At 40.9% G+C, this 17,527-nt stretch overlaps 1 protein-coding gene across 1 annotated transcript in view; it reads left to right on the top strand.

Annotated features, from left to right (window-relative positions):
- DOCK2 (dedicator of cytokinesis 2) overlaps positions 1–17,527 on the top strand; it is a 418,455-nt gene that overhangs the window by 176,732 nt on the left and 224,196 nt on the right. The window contains exon 27 of the mRNA XM_086712812.1: positions 5,237–5,332. Within this exon, the coding sequence (XP_086568938.1) occupies positions 5,237–5,332 (96 nt within the window). The remainder of the gene's footprint in view (positions 1–5,236; positions 5,333–17,527) is intronic.

A 17,527-nucleotide genomic window follows, 5' to 3' on the forward strand; every position in this document is an offset into this window, starting at 1 on the left:
CGTTATCACATGAACTTGTAATATTTTGAATGATATCGGCTCACTTATAAACATTTAAACTCAAAAATTTAGTGTAGAAACCCCTTGTAAAGGTGATACATAAACTGTAGTCCCATGTTTTGCTCCCTCACAAAAACCTGATATGGAAGATAAGGGAGGATTCTAAAAGAAGGTGGATATCATATGGAAAGTGAATAAGTGACTTAGCAGGCCCAGGAAAGGTAATTCATAGGCTGGCATTGGGGAAAGCTGAGAACTCATCCATCCAATCTAAAGCAAAGATTCCCCCAACGTTTCAGAAAGTGGTAGTACCAGGTCCCCCTGGAGGTGGGATGACGGAGAGGAACTGTAACAAGGAAGACGGGTTGCAGGTCTGTTGAAGAAGCAGCCTGACTCGGTGCAGCTGGGTCACTGGAGGTTTAATCTATAAAGACAAAACAGCTTTGTAGTAGAGGCTGAAGTTTGAGAACAAACTGAGGGTTGATGGGGGGTCGGGGAGAGGGGAAAGTGGGTGAGGAGCATTGAGGAGGGCACCTGCTGGGATGAGCACTGGGTATTGTATGGAAACCAATTGACAGTAAATTAAATTTAATATAAAACAAAACAAAACAAAACAAAAAACAGGGCTGGACTAGGAGACACTCATCAAAACGGAAGTCAATGATGCCATACTAGAAACAAGGTATCAATCAAAGTATGCATCCTAGAAGCAGAAGCTTCAGACACTTTTGTCCCACTTGGCTTCTGGAAGGCTACAGCTGGCGCTTAATACTTCAGGCAAGAGGTGAGAGAATGCCTGTGTGTGGAATCTGAGCAGCACAAGAAGAAAGAATTGTATAGGGGTAACTGGGTGGCTCAGTTGGTTAAGGGTTTGACTTTGGCTCAGGTCATGATCTCACAGTTCATGAGTTTGAGCCCTGTGTTAGGCTGTGTGCTGACAGCTTAAAGCTTGGAGCCTGCTTTGGATTTTGTATCCCGCTCTGTCTCTGCACCTTCCCTGCTTGTGCTCACTCTTTCTTTCAAAAAATTAAAACAAAAAGAATTTAAAAATGTTAAAATTAAAAAAAAAAAAGACTTGTATATTTGAGTATTTGAGACTCTCTGGCTAACTGTCCCAACTGGTTCACCCTGCAGAGAAGCTCACAGACCACAAGCTCTACTCACATGCTCAGAGTTGGCAACCAGCCTTTCAGTTACCCACACCAAAATATGAACATACCATCACCCATTCCAGAGAACAGAGAACAATTTGAATGTAAAAAAAAGAGTGCAAAACAAGCAAACAGAAGAGAAGCAACTTGGAGGAAAGAGACTCTGCGAGGCAAAGCGAACTTTTAAAAATAGAATTTTGAAAAATAAGAGACAATCATGAATCAGAGGAAATATAGTATAAAATTTTTTAAAGAACTGGAGCACCTGGGTGGCTCAGAGTTGAGCATCCAACTCTTGGTTTCAGCTCAGGTCACAATCTCGTGGTTTGTGTGTTCAAGCCTGGCATCGGGCTCCTCACTGATGGTGCAGAGCCTGCTTGGGATTCTCGGTCTCCCTCTCTTTCTGCCCCTCCCCCACTTGCACTTTTTCTGTCTCTCTCAAAATAAATAAGAAAATAAACTTAAGGGGGAAAAAAAGACATATTCACATCAAAGGGAGATTTTTCTGCTTGAGATCAAAACAAGGGTTGAACCTTGTTTGAAACCTTGAATGAAAGGAATGAACCTTGAATGAAAAAAGAGGATGCCTTCAGCATAATTTGATTCAGTGTTTGAAAATGCTGTGTCTATATATTATTACTGAAAATCATCTCATGTATGGTATGTTCTATTATTATTCTGGAAACATTGTGGGGGATTGGTTCTGAATGGCATTCTGCAAAGTCCCAGGGCTGGCATAGGGGCTCGAGTGAAGCAAGAAGCAACCCCCCTCGCCCCCCGCCAGCTTTCCAGCTCTCCTTCCACTATGTTATATATAACAGGGCTTATGTACAAGATTTCACTTATAGAAAGTACTCCAAGATCCATCCAGGTATCACAGCCTGTAATTATTAAAGAAGAAAAATCACTACTATTTGCAGTGTGTTTAGGTTGGATGGATTAATATCTTTGCCAGGCCCATAAAGGGAAGACTGACTTTGTCTTTTCAATTATAAGCCACTGCTTAGTTTGAGCCCAGAAGACACTTTCCTAGAGATTCCCTCCACTTGCCTGGCACTAGAGCAATTAACAGTAGGTGATTTGTGGCTGCATTTTTACTGCTTAGCACAGGTTTATCATCTTGAAAGTTTTCTATTTGCATATATGCTATACATTTTTTTAGGTGACATTCGATATCATCCAGAGTTTAGATTATGTATTGCCTTATACTGCATATTCTGCTACGTGCTGAGAATCTGTAAGCCTAGCCTGAATGCTGATGCAGACCCAGGGGAATATGAATTGCAGCCACCACTTATTGAGGGCTTACTATGTGCCAACCCTTAATATCAAGGGATTTACCTGCATTACTTTATTTATACCTCAAACACGTACTATGAGGTTTGCCACATTTTATAAATAAATTGAAACTCAGAGAATAAAGGTAATTTGCCCAAGGTCACCCTAGCTCAAATTAGCAGAACTGAGATTCAAACTCAAGTCTGTCTGATCCCCAAACACTCTGCCATACAGCCTCTCATACTGGGAGCTTTCAGAGTGAAATGAATTGAATTTGACAGTTTTCCACTTTTAAATACCAAACTTCCTGAGCAGTCTAATTGCCGCTTTTTGGACTAAGATGAAATGGCTATTTAAAAGAAGCAGGAGGCAGGAGGTCAAGAGAAAAGGGGTTTTATTATCTCTGTTGGTAAAAGAAGAGATGTAATCCTGGAAAAAAAAATAACATCAAATGGAAACCATTATATAAATTTGCAGTGGGCTTAGGTTGATGAAATTGCAAAGGAATGCAGAAAAGATAAGGGAGTCATGAATACATAGCACTGAAGATTTTCTAAAAAGGAGAGAAAAGATCAGAAGTCACTGAAGGCAGTTAGAAGTTGGCTCAATTGAAGTCGGGGTCTATGTATCTTGACATATGGAAAGAGGCTGGCAAGTAGCAGCCAGAGATCTGTGTTCCTGTTGAGTCTGCCTGGGTGAGGAGCAGGCTCTAGAGCCAGACTGCTGGGTTTGAATCATTTTTCCCTAACTTTCTAACTGTGTGACTCTGGACAAGTTACTTCACCTCTCTGGGCTTCAGTTTCTACATGTGAACAATGGAGATTGTAATATTGCTCATCACATTGTGAGATGAGTTAGTGCGTTTAGCAAGGTGCCAGGTATTTAGTAAGCACTCAGAAATGTTAGCTATTATTGTTATTACCATAGGCATCACAGTCATGTAATGTAAGAAATAGGAGATTGTAAGTCAGTAAAAAGGCTTGAAGAAATAAAGGAGAAGGAATCAGGAGAGAGGTTGACCTATAGCCAAGAAGTGAGGGGAGATGTTCTTACCCCTACCCCTGAGTAGATGTGGGGAAAGGGCTGGATGGTTGTGGGGAGCTCACCTAATCTAGTAAGAGAATCTAGCAAGAGATTGAGGTCCAGCTGGACCCCATGGAGCATGAGACTGCTGTTGCTGTAAAATATATGCTTGCTGGTGAGCTCTACAGGGCTGGAGAATTGGGGGTTATAGCCAAAGTGCAAAAGAAGCAAGTATGGGACAGAGAGAGGAAGCAAGCTCTGGGCTATTCATCTTTGGAAAACAATAGTCACCGAGAGCATGTTGGGAGATGAGGGGGCTTTTTAATAAGCACATTTTCTTTCCTTCCTTCTTTCTTTCTTTCTTTCTTTCTTTCTTTCTTTCTTTCTTTCTTTCTTTCTTTCTTTCTTTCTTTTTTTTTTTTTTTTCCTCCCCCAACTACGAGTCTATTTCCTTTCATTGGTTACATTAAAAGACAAACTATAGTTGAGGTGAATGCAGCAAAGGTTAATGAGGTACTTAGGAATGAGTGTGAGTAGTTACCCACTTTTTAAATCACCCATTTCTTTAGCATTTTGTTTATGTCAGTCTCTGGCTGGGTCCTGGAGACACAGGCTGTTTCCATATTCCAGCCTTCATTTGTAGAGCTTCACAGTACGTTTGTCATGGTTCTCAGCCATCAGAATAACCCACATAAAATTCAGAAATTACTGATGCCCAAGCTATTTCTCAGACCCACAGAATCTCCTGCAGTGGAATTAGAGTGCATTGTTTCAAATTGCATGTGTCACTTTTAAGTTCACATCAACCTTGAAAGGCTGGTGAGAGAACCTTCCACAGTTTGTAGATGATGAAGTTGAGACTCAGAGTTTAAGTTACAAGTGTGGCCACATAGCTGGTAAGGGCAGAGTTGGAACTCATACCTGGAGCTGCTGATCTTAGAATTCCAGGTGGCCTTTCCACTTGTTCATGACCACCATCCCAGATATGCATAGATGAAACTCTGTGCCTTAAGGCTATGCTGTTAAGAGGATTTGAGGATGTAGTGAATCTGTGTTGTAATCATCCATAAAACTCTTGCTCACCATGGCAAATGCTCAGAAAGCATTGATAAGTTCTACCCAAGGTTCAGTGGCTTGCATTTAAAGTGGGTAGTACCCTGTAGATGTTGTAACCAGGCTCACCATGGATTTTCCCCAAGATGGATAATGCAGCCTCTACTGCATAAGCTCCCCCAAGGTTATAGTTTCCATCACAGAAACCCAGTCTTAGACTCCAGAAACACTACCTCGTCTATTTGTCCCTTTAGCTCAGAGGTGATAGTGACTTCCTTCTAGTGCTGATCCCTAGGTAATCTTGTTTGGTGACTCAGCTTCTTCATCACCCATGTAACCAATTTCCTGCAGTAAATGCCCTACCTATCCCAGGTTAGATCCTGACTGTTACACCAATGAAGAAACCAAGGTCCAGAGAAGTAACTCAGCCAATGTAGCACAATAATTCTGTACTTAGTATTCTACAACAAAAGATTCTGATTCCATAACTTAGGCTCTTAATCTCTACCTTATAGTTAAGGTGGTTAATGAAATTCCTCGTGCCCAGTGCCAGGTGATGATGGTCATGGAGGTATGACAATGGCTACAGTGATGATGATAGTGGTGGTGGTGATAGCAGTTGTGGTGGTGGAGGTCTTGGTGATGACCACATCTGACCACTGTTGGATGTTCTTTGGAAGAGATGTGCAGATACAATGTCTGGTTGTCACACAGATGTCTCTATGTTACAGGCCTTTACCTACCACCATATCCAAGAAATCATGGTCCAGCTTCTTCGTACAGTGAATCGGACGGTCATCACGATGGGGCGGGATCATGTTCTGATTGTGAGTACATCTCTTCCTCTTGTCAAACGTTTCAAACTGTTCAGGGTCAAGGAATGGATTTTCTGGAACTCCAGATTATTTTGAAAGCCTAGCACCAATCATTACTTTGTTTTGGAGTACAGTAGTTAGATTTTTTCTTATCTGAGTTGGGATAACACAAGAGTTAACTCAAGTTGCTGAAATAAAACAAGAATTAAGACTTGTCAACTAAGGTGAGTGTGCCAATGGAGATGGAATGTCACTGGTAAAGATTAAAGAGTGAGAGAAGCTTTTTGTAAGTGGCCAGACAGAATGCTCCACATTCACATCCACCAGGAGCCTTTTCTTTTGACATAGAGTTGGACAATGTCCAGTCTCAGTGTCTTGTGTGCTTGGTTTTCTAAGTGGATTCATTGTATGTTAACTCTGCCCGTAGATGTCAATTAATTCAAGTCACTGCTAATTTTTGGGTTATTCTTCTGTACAAATGCTACATTCTGAAGATCAGGAGGTTCCTGCCTCATAGTCTGATTATTTTCCCTCTCCAGAAAGAGTCCATCTCTAACCCTTTAACCTCTGCCCATCTTACTTTAAATTGAGGGCCAAAAATAATGCTTATGGGGACCAGTCACCAACATAAATGAGTATGTTCCACTATGTTACTCCTCTGCTCAAACTCACCAGTGGTTTCCCATCTCACTCAAAATAAAATCCAAACCATTGCTAGGGCCTGAAATGTCCTCTGCCTCATTTCTCCCACACACAAAACATGATTATATTTGCTGTTCCCTCGGCTTGACCTATCTCTGCCTCAGGACTGAGGGGTTATTTCCTCATGTAAATCAGATCCTGGCTCAGTTGTCACCAAATCAGAGAGGCTTCCCTTCCCTGACTACCTTGTGTATAATACCCAGCACCTCTCAATCTTCTTTCAAGCTCCACACCTTACTTCTTTATGTTTCTTAGTACTTTTCACCACCTAGAAAAATATGTATACCTTGATTGATTCATTGTCTTGCTCTCCTTGTGATAAAATGAGCTCCAAAATGTAAAGATTTCATTTGTTTTGTTCATTTGTATCTCTGGACCCTACAACAGTGCCCTGCGTATAGTAGGTACTTGATATGTATTTGTTGAATGAATGAGTGAATGAATGAGTGAATGAACCAGGCAGGGACTCTAATGTTTAATGAGGACAAGTGCTACCCAGCTGTGATTGATTGATGCCATATGGAACTGGGCCATATAGCTGCCAAAACTCCCAGCTTCTCAAGAGAAGCTGAAAATGTGAAATGTCCTGATATTTAAGTGTTGGCAGCTAATAAGAAACTATATTTGTAAACATTCTCTGAGCCCTGAACAGCTGGATTCAGCTTTCAGGAAGCTAGTTTGGGATCTCAGCTAGGTTTGGGATGTTGATTGTCGATATGCTCTAGTCTTGCTTCATGGATACAGAGCAAGGGGCTGAGTGTCATTTCAACAAAAGCTGGGCAAGTAAGGATTTGATCCCTAGAAACAACAGAGGGTAAACATTTTCTTTAGACCCATTTGGCTCTGTTTAGTCATGTCAATGCATGTTTACTTACCATACACTGTGTAAATTTAAAGGAGTGGTGACATTCATAAAGAGGGCTCTCAGGGCCAGGTACTCCTGCTTTCTTGGGACAGAGAGTCATGTAAATTGGTCTCCATCACTTTCTAACTTACCATCCTTCCTCCTTAGAAGTCTCATCATATCTTATTTAGTTATAAGCTTCCATGTCTGTGGTTTCCATAACATGCCTGAGATAAGCATTTTATTACCTCCCTAATCTTTATGCCTCTTCTTTAGAGCTAGACCTAAAGATGGCCATCCATCTATTTGGTTTATCCACTTATAGCAGGTCTTAACTCTCTGTCTCTCCTTTAGGACAGTCATTCTTTAAAACAGTGCCTGGATCATAGGAAGCACCAAATAACTGGTGTCTGTTATTATTTTCCTTTCTATCTGATACAATGCATCTCTCTGTCCTTTGCATGTGAGCATAGTTTGGCCCTCATTCACTACACCCAGTTTTTTGAGCCTTTCATTTAAGGCTGTACTCTGGTTGCTAGCCCTTCCGACATGCATTCCTCACTGCTGCCCCATCAATCTTTGCCAGGACACTCCCCTACTCTGGAAAATTCTGTGGGTTCCCACTGTGTGCCCAGTTAAGTCTTAAATGCATTAGCCTGACCATTCTCAGCATCTGTGATCTGGCCACAACCACATGTCTCAGCTTTTTCATCTACTTTTCTCCACCTGGCTTTTCAGACAAAATGGATGTCTGGATATTGCCCAACCATGCCTGGCTCTTTCTCACTCATGCTGCTTTCTTTGTCTGGAATCCTTTAGTGTGCCATCTCAATCTATTGATATACTATCTAGTCTTCAAGGTCCAGCACAAATGCATCCCTTAGGAAGCTGCTCAAATCTCACCAACCTGGTTGGGACCTCCCTGCCTCTTCTAAATCACACAGCTGTCTTTATTCCTTCTTTCTTTCTCTTTCTTTCTTTCTTTCTTTCTTTCTTTCTTTCTTTCTTTCTTAATTTCTTTCTTTCTTTTTTTTCTTTCCTTCCTTCCTTTCTCTCTCTTTCTTTCTTTCTCTCTTTACTTCTTTCACTTTCATTGGGGTGAAACTTACATGCTTTAAATTTTAACCATTGCAATTTGTATGAGTTTTAGTAAATGTATAATTGTGTAGCCATGACCACAAGTCAGTTTGTAATACTTCCTTTCATTCCTGAAAGTTCCATTTGCAGTCCCTCTGCTTGGCACCCTTACCCCTCTATCCCCCATCCATCCCTAAGCACCACTATTCTAATCTCTGTCTTTATAGATTTGCTTTTTTTTTTGGACATTTCATGTAAGTGAAATTATACAATTTGAAGTCTTTTACATCTGGCTTCTTTCCTTAAAATAATGTTTTTGAAGCTTATATTTTAGGATGTATCAGTACTTAACTCCTTTATATTGCTGAATAGTATTACACTGTATGAATATACAGCATTTTGTTTATCCATTCTCTAGTGGATAGATACTTGAATTGATTCCAACATTTTGCTATTATAAATAATGTTGCTATGAATATTCATATAAAAATTTTGAATGAACATATTTTAATTTCTCTTGTGTAGAAATCTAGAAGTGGAATTGCTAGGACATATGGGAATTATATATCTAACTTTATAGGAAATTACCAAATGTTTTCCATAGTGACCATTTTATATCCCCATAAGCAATATGAGGGTTCTATTTATCTACATCCTCCCTAACACTTAGTATTGTCAGTATTTTGGATTTTAACAACTCTAGTGGATTTATAACAATTCTAATGGTGTCTCATTGTGGTTTTAATTTACATTTCCCTGATGACTAATGATGTTGAGTATTTTTCCATGTGTTCTCTCTGTCTCTCTCTCTCTCTCTTTCTTTCTCTAAGACACTTTTATCTGTGAACTTGCCATACATAGCTCCTCTCTTATACCACAGAACTTTTAAGGCTTAGACCTATTTATAAAAGGGGGTAATACTTGACCTTCCTGATAGGGTTCCTATGGAAATTAAATGAAATAACACAAAAAAGCATTTGCACATGAGTTTCTTGTACATAATATTCATTTATTTATTCATTCACTATTTTATGAAAACCTCTTATATACTCAGCATGAAGACTCAGAAATGAGTCAGGCATGGTCTGTGCCCTCAAGAAAACCATGACCTCTTTCAGTGGGGTGCTTCTCAAGTACCTCAGACTCACTGTGCCCCAAACATAATTCATCACCAGCCCCCCAGGAGCCTGCTCCATACTCTCCCTTCATTTAGGATCCCATTTTACAGTACTGACCTAGAACTGTAGTAGCCGCCTTTGATTCCTCCCTCTCACTCATCTGCCTGTCCTCCTAGCCTCCCACCAAATCCTGCTGTTTTCTGCACATCTGGCTTCAGTCCCTCCCCACCTGGCTCTCCTGCTTGCCCTCAGAGCCCCCTATACACCTCAGCCATTGGATTCATTGTACTTAGTTCATTGTAAGGTGATTTTTTTTGTCTCTGTGCTCCAGTCTCCCTACATTCTGTGGATGCCCTTGAGGGCAGGGACCATGTTTGCTTACTCTTTTACCCTCAGCTTCCAGCAGTGCCCCTGGTATACCATGGGTCCTCAATGAATGTTTGTTAAGCAAATTAATGAGTGAAATAATCCCTAGAAATGCTATGTTGTTTCATACCTTCATGTATTTGTATGTCTTTCTCTTAGTTTAGAATGCTTTTCCTTCTTCAAAGAATGTTACCTCTCAGTATCAGGAACCCGTATCTCAGGGAATGTGGGCGCAGTGTAAGGAATTGTCTGTTCATACTTTCCCATCCCCTGGGCTGATTCCAGGAGCCTTGCAGAGGTTCTAAGTCACATGCTGTGTCATTAGTCTCAATGACTCTTGAGTTTGTTGGTGTGATTACAGCAACAGGAGGGCTGAGTGGGGAGTATTGGAGGTATGTAGAAAGCACACCTAACTAGGAGCAGGAATGTGCCTGAACTAGAAGGAAGGAATAAACAGATTTTTCTCAAGATGTAGCTTTATTTTCATAAAATGGTCCTTTCTAGCACTTTTAGAACAGAAATATCTCCTCCAAATTAAAGAAAATGATGTTGGAAAGTAATTACTCAGAGGTCAGGAGTCCCTGTCTTAGTGCTGAAGGCCCCAATTTAATTTCAAATTGAAATTTGACAAGAAGGAGAGAGCCCCATTCCAACCATCACTTTCAATTTTCCAGATATAATTTTTATTGGTTAGTTTCTATTGCCTGGGAATATTAAACAATATTTACGGCAAACACCAGACATGCCTAATACTTCTGAAATCCTGAGAGGACCTTGATCGGATGTGGGGTGCATGGTCATTGGCATGTCATTATGTGGGATTAAGTGGTGACTTTTTTTTTTTTTTAATTTGTAGGAGTAGGAACATTGTGATAAAAGGTGTTAGCTATTAAAATTACAGGAACCATAGGGCTAGGATGGATCACTTCTTGTGTGCAGCACATTGTAATTATCATTTTCTGGAAAGCCATTCCTGAATTTTTCTGTAAATTGCTTGCCTAAACAATGAAGTGTTGATGGTGGCAAATGAGCAAAAGGAAATTTTACAAAAACAAAAATCAAAAAAACTTTTACACGACTGCTTCCCCCTTTTCTCTTTGCCAAGAGTCTAATCAATCATATATACATTTGTTAACTAAAGTTACCCAGGAGTTTGACCTTGATGCTAAGAAAGGCAGCATGGTTTGGTAGAAAGGACATTTCGGAGATGAGAGAATAGGAAAATTTTTTTTTTAATCAAGTATAATTGAATATAGTGTTACATTAGTTTCAGGTGTGCAGTATAGTGGTTCAACGATTCCACGCATTTCTCAGTGCTCATCAAGATAAGTTCACTCCCCTTTTCCATTTCACCCATCCCCCTACCTTCCTCCCTTCTGGCAACCACCGGTTAGTTCCCTGTCCTTAAGAGTGAACATGAGAGGGGCGCCTGGGTGGCGCAGTCGGTTAAGCGTCCGACTTCAGCCAGGTCACGATCTCGCGGTCCGCGAGTTCGAGCCCCGCGTCGGGCTCTGGGCTGATGGCTCGGAGCCTGGAGCCTGTTTCTGATTCTGTGTCTCCCTCTCTCTCTGCCCCTGCCCCGTTCATGCTCTGTCTCTCTCTGTCCCAAAAATAAATAAACGTTTGAAAAAAAAAAAATAAAACATAGTCCTTTAAAAAAAAAAAAAAAAAAAAAAAGAGTGAACATGAGAAATTGTCCATACTTGTTCTGCGTAGTTGGTTCTGTGACTTTGTGCCAATATCACCCCTCTAGACCTTGGTTTCTTCTGTGCAATTAACTCTATCATTTTTAAGATCTTTTTCATATATTTAACTTTTCTGATTTGGCCAATGCTTATTCTTTTTTCCATCTCCCAAGATCCTGAGTCAGGGATGTAAAATAGATTTTGCTTCATATGCTAGGTCGGGTGCATTGGTAATAGCTGCCTGTAGTACTGCCCTGAGAAAGAATCAGAGGCTACATCTGTGTTCAGGGGAAGAAGTACTGAATTGATTAGTGATGTCTGTCATAAGCATAAGATTCTAGAATAGTGATGTATGCAGGATACTTACAAATACTATGTATTGACTAAAATCTTTGGTGTTTTTCCAGCCCAGTCCAAAATCTCTTGTAGGACCCATATTCTCTTTTGCATATTTTTGGTTAAGAAGGCTGTGGTATAAGAGCAGAAGAGTAATGGAAAAAAATAATCTGAGAACTTAACATTTTACCAGGGAATGGATTCTATGTGCTACATGTCCTATTTTATCAAATGTAAGAATCACTATGATTTTATGTGCCCATATGAAAGAGATCATGCTACCAATTAAACTGTGACACAGAGGCTTATTTTTGCATTGATTGTAATCTTCAGAGATGTTAAAAAAAAAGTTTGGAAATCAGATGTGATGGAGCATGTCTTTGATTCCTCATGGGTAATTGTCATCATCTCCCATTGTTTGGGAGAATAGAGTGACTGAGCATCAGAGGATGAAAACATCATGGCCAAAGTCATATGTATGGCTAGTAGCAAGGTGGGATGTGAACTAGGGATGTCCAACATCAGAGCGTGTGTCTGTTGTGCTATCCTGTAGGTCTTAGAACAGTGCGAGGAAAACTTCTCAGATTTTTTTGGGTAGGTGAGGGGCTGTCTCAGAGAACCTTCCCTGACTGTTACATCCTTCTGCTGACTGGTCTACAGAAGGCTGTTCCCTGTGTGTGGCGTCCTTAGTGCTGGGGATGGACAATCTCATAGGAAGAATCAACCAGGGAATTTACACACTGCCAGAAATTCTTGGAAGGGGAACAATCTGGTAATTTTGTTGAAATTGGGATCTAGTTTTTATTTCGGGTAATTAAAATAAGCCTCTGGGTGATATATTTTGGGCCTAATTACCCCGGTTTTTGCAGAGGAGTCTATTGAGTGATTAAATAAAGGTAAATGCAGCTGGCATCAAGCCAGCTCCGGAAATTCAGAGCAGTTTGTTCAAAAAGGAAGGAAAAAAAAGGCGGTAATCGCCCCATCCTCCACTGCTTCACCTCACAATAGTGCTGAAGACTCCAGAAAACACCTGAGTCATCAGAGAGCCAGGCTTTTCAAGTTCTGACTTCACTTTCCAAATGGCAAATGGCCCACCTACATGACCACTCTCTGATACACTGTGAGCCCACAGACTTCAAGATGCTTGTGCAGGGGCCACAGCAAGACAGTCAGTGCCACCTCCACCCAAACCTGTCCCATGGAGAGCAGGTGTGAGGACTGTCTAGGACAGGAGGATGTGAGGTTCCAAGCCAGAAGTGGTTGGTTGACTCCACACCTTCACTCAGCAACCCAACACTTTGTTAACAAACAATACTTACAACAAAGTTATCACTTATTGAGCAAATCATCTGTTTTCCAGGCAAAGAGCTAAGCACCTTATGTGTCTTACTTCTCAACCTGCCTCAGAGACTTGTATTTTACATCTGAGGTTACTGAGACACAGAGAGGTTATATAACTTACCTATAATCACACAACTTGTTAGTGGAGGAACTGGGACTTGAACCCAGGCAAAGCTGTTTGTAGAGTTCCTCCTCTTAAATAGCATAGTATATACTCCTACACCACTAAGACCTTAAATTGTTCTTTAGGCATCGAATATTTTAAAGGTAATAATGGGCACCTCCAAGCTCCAGATGCTGCTCTGCCTAGACCTTGCAGTCTGGTAAGATGACCTACATGTCAACTTTCAGAAACCTGCGAAGTGGCACTGGATTCTTGGTGGCTTTGTAATGACAGTGATATATTTAGAATCAATCTCCTCAATTATGGGAATCTGTAAAGTCAGAACAAGAGCCTGGAGTCTTGGGAATTACAAAATAGCAGGTTTTGCAGAAGACAAAGCTAGAATGGAAGTGTGAAATGATCTCAAGTCTCCTTCCCCTTCCACATACAGCTTGTGTCCACTTTCTTGAGCAGACCACCGGGTTCTATGTCTAAAGGCCTCTCCAATCCAGAGCTTCCCTCTACCATCAATGCTACTAACTGGGGTCTGGCAATGACTGTCTCTTACCACTTCCTCTGCTGTAGCTACTACCAAGACACACTGCCTCCTCTCTTGTCCCTTTTGAATTCTTCCCGTTGCAGCCCATGTGGTCTTATCACGTAGAGCTTTCCTGGTGGGCAAGCCTCAGTGGCCTCACCGTGGCTGAAGATAATGGCCCAGCTGCTCACCACAGCCTTCAGTGTGCCCAGTACAGGCCTGCCTCTTTCCCCTATGCTCTTGACCTCCCGCTCTTGTGCCAAATTGATGGAACTGTTCTGCTAGCTACAGAATGTTCCTTTTCTTCTTTGCATTCTCCTGCATGCCATTCCCTCTGTCTAGAACATACTCTTCTTACCTTTCTTTGCAAAACCTTCCTCCTCGAAAACTCCTCTTTTTCTTTCATGTATTGGCCTGGAGGCACATCTTGACCCACATTCCACTCATGCAAGTTGGTACCCCTCTGCTCTCTTCAGCATGAACCAGTCTCATGTACTCATCACACGGTCACGAGAACATTCTTCCTAGCACTAGAGAACAATGTCTTCATCACTTCTGCATCTGTAGGAAACACAATGTCCCTGGCATATAGGATGACCTGAATGAACACTGCTGAAGGAATGGAAGATTTCTGCTATTTACTTTATTTACATACAAACCACGATTCTTTTCCTTAACATGCAAGTGTTACTTGCATTACCCTTATGCAAGTGTTACTATTATCACCCTTAGGGCATGATTAGACTAGGAGAGTAAGGGAGGAGAGAGAATTGCTATTGAATAACTGGACCAAATGTAAAGAATTGGGGAAAGGATGTATTCATTTTCTTCAGAGGATATATATGTTGGTGATGATCACAGTTAAAATTTCTAGGGTGCTTGCTGTGTGGCAGAGATGGAAATTTGAGGACATTATCACGTTTAATCTGTGAGGTTGACAAAAAATTATTATCTGCTCTCAGAAAGGAAACAGTGATCAGAGGGTTTGAGCTCTTGTCCAGCATCACATTCAGGGGAAGGAGGAATACAGAATCCAAATCCAGGTCTACAGAGTTTGAAGCCACCATCTTAAGCATTTCACTGTGCATGTCTGGGACATTGTTTTTCTGAGATAAAACTTGAAAAAATAAAAGAGTAAATGTGTGTATGTGTAAGTGTATGTGTATGTGTTAGGGGGAGATCAGGTTAAGAAAGAGAAGAAACATTATATAAGAGTCCTGAAATTCCAGTTGGTACCAAGAGGTGGCGTCATTAGCTTGGGGTAGCTTGGTTGCTGCTTGATATGGTCTTCTAGAGGGTGCTTATGTCCTGTGGGTGGGGAAGTTTTACTTTTTTATTTTGTTTTATTTTATTTTATTTTATTTTACTTTATTTTATTTTATTATTTATTTTTGAGAGAGAGAGAGAGGGAGAGAGAGAGAACACAGGGCTGTGGCAGAAGGAGAGAAAGAGAGAGAATCTTAAGAATCTTAAGTAGGCTCAATGCCCAGAGCAGAGCTTGATGTGGGGCTTCATCTCATGACCATGAGATCATGATCTGAGCTAAAATCAAGAGTCAGATGCTTAACCAACTGAGCTACCCAGGCACCCTGGGAAGTTTTACTTTAAAAAGGATTTTGGTAATTGCATATTAAAGAGTACATGGCCTAAAGTATATATGCAAAAAAAAAATTAATTAGTATCTCAACTTCCAAGGAACCCATAGCATGTATGCACAGAAGTCAGTTATCAAGGTAGACTTCATATAATTGGGTCTAGTTCTTGAGTAACATGAAAATTTGAATAGATGGAGAGGAAGAGTAAGGGGGTTGAAACAGGGAGCAGTATTTTTGGCCTTATCTCCATCTCCTGGTCTGTGAAATCTTCTCTCATTCCTCAAGATCATCTTTCTTCAGTGATCTCATTGTTCTTTGCCCATTTTTAAATTACAGTATTACCATATCATAATGGAATTTTCTCTTTACCTGTCTATGTTCCACAGTAGACTAAGATTCTTGAGGAAAGGGATTGTATCCCATTATCTTTGAAGATCCTGTCCATAGGCCTAGGACTTGGCATGTGGCTGGCATTTATCCAAGCTGTGGAAATGAATGAATGGAAAGAACAAACTAAAATGAAAAGTACAAATTAATGTCTAGCTTTAAAATAATTCTGATTTAAAAAATAATATGAGAGAAGATTTGTTTCATGTCAAGCTTTCCCATGAAGGTCTTTCCTATATAAAATTCCCAAATACTTCATGAGCCCTATGTGGTAGAATTCTTCCAGACAAAGTTTCAGAACTGGGGCATAAAAAAGAGCTGGTTTCATTCTCCCAACCTTCCTTCTGTTCCATGATGAGCCACAGAGATGAAAATGAAAGGGAAATGTGAGGTTCCTAAATTCATTAAAACAGCTACTGCAGCCTCCCTGGTCTGTCCAGTTGAGCAAACCTCTGCTATGAGGACAGAATGCTCCTAGATAATAAGCACTCTCCTGTTGCTGCTGCTACCATAACAGTCTCACGTGTGATGCAGTGACACACAACATGTGATTCTACAGAGGAGGTGAGCTTAGGCCCTGGAGAAGTTGGTGGCAAGCAGCATAGGAAACACACTACTGTTGTTAGCACCCAGAGAGGGAGAGACAGAGATGTGGTTTAGGAATTGTATACGGAGTACTAGGAAATGCATGACTGGTACATCATCGCCCTAATGAAATTACATCCAAATATCTCAGTGCCTTTTAGCTTTCCGTAAGTGGAGCCAGACCTGATTTTGAACAAGTAATTTTAAGTATATTCTTAAAGGTAAGACTTCACTATATCTGCGGTCCTATTTCCTGGCACTGGAGGAGAGGACAGCCTTTTCTTGTCCTTGGAGAACTTTGGAAACTTTGGAAACTTTAGAATGTCTGCCATTTGGGCATTGACTGAGTGCTCTCACACCCAACATTGCTTTCTAAGGGCTGTGGAGTTGGGGCCCAAGGTCTCGAGTTTGAAAGGATTTTACTAGTTGGAAACTGGTCATACTTTTCTTAAGGAGTGAGAAGACCTTATTCCACAGCTAGGAAGTCTTTTCACTTCACAGCTCTCTGTTCCTCAGTTCCCTTATCTATAAAATGGGGGTATAATGGTGGAGATTGGATGAAAAAGCATGTCTAAAGCCTATCACATGGGGCTTACCACCTAGCAGGTCTTTGGTAAAGAAGAGCCATTATTATTCTCCTTCAGTACTGGAGTCTTCTCTTGCTTTGACACAAATGTTATGTATCAGATGACAAACTATTTTGTGGCCCTGACTTGGGATCTCTCCTGGATTTGGGAAGTATTATTAAGCTATTGCTACAGCTGGGCTGTGCACAAAGCCCCCTTGAGATGAAACCAGATGCCATATGTCTGCTACAAAAGCTTGAAGGAGAAATCCCATCACAGAGGGTCCTTCCCTGGGAATGTTGTTGTGGGGCTGGAGCCATCCTGAGAGACCCTGTCAGCACGACCTTGAGTGCAGCAGGCTCCCCCACAAGGGTCCATGCTGTTCTTTCCCAGGTGTTGACCTTCTAAAGGGACTCAAAGGAATCAATGCCATCAAATGACTCTTCAAGATCAGAACCCCCTTTTTCTAGATTTATGCTATGTTCATCCAGTGATGCATTTGTGCAGTCATTAAATATTGATGATGATTTTTTAATAACATGAGGAAATTCTATGTCTTAAATATAGAGAAAGGGTCAAAAGACCCAAAAATAAAAAGAAAGCCATCAGGGATCCTGGAAGCCAGGGAGGGAAGACATGTGGCCCTTCACCAGAATCCCTGGATCTCCCAGAGGTCAGGCCCAGAGACTCTGTTCTGAAGCTAAAATTATGTTGATATCTTCTGCTTAAGTGACACATGATTTGTACATTTCTGTAGCTTCACTTTTTTCTAAAATGATTTTGCTTTCCTTTTATAATCAGGAAAAAAAATCCTCAAACACTATTTCTTTAAAAATAGGAATTAATGAGATAGTCAAACTTACTGAAGCATTTTCATGTATATAATTTTACTTTTCTTCTAACCAGCCTGTGAAGCCAGAAAGGCAGATGGTTTCATTTTAAAGACAGATGTGGGGGATGGAGG

Source organism: Puma concolor, chromosome A1, assembly GCF_028749965.1.
Source record: "Puma concolor isolate L17-30 chromosome A1, mPumCon1.1.hap2, whole genome shotgun sequence".
Lineage (NCBI taxonomy): Eukaryota > Metazoa > Chordata > Mammalia > Carnivora > Felidae > Puma > Puma concolor.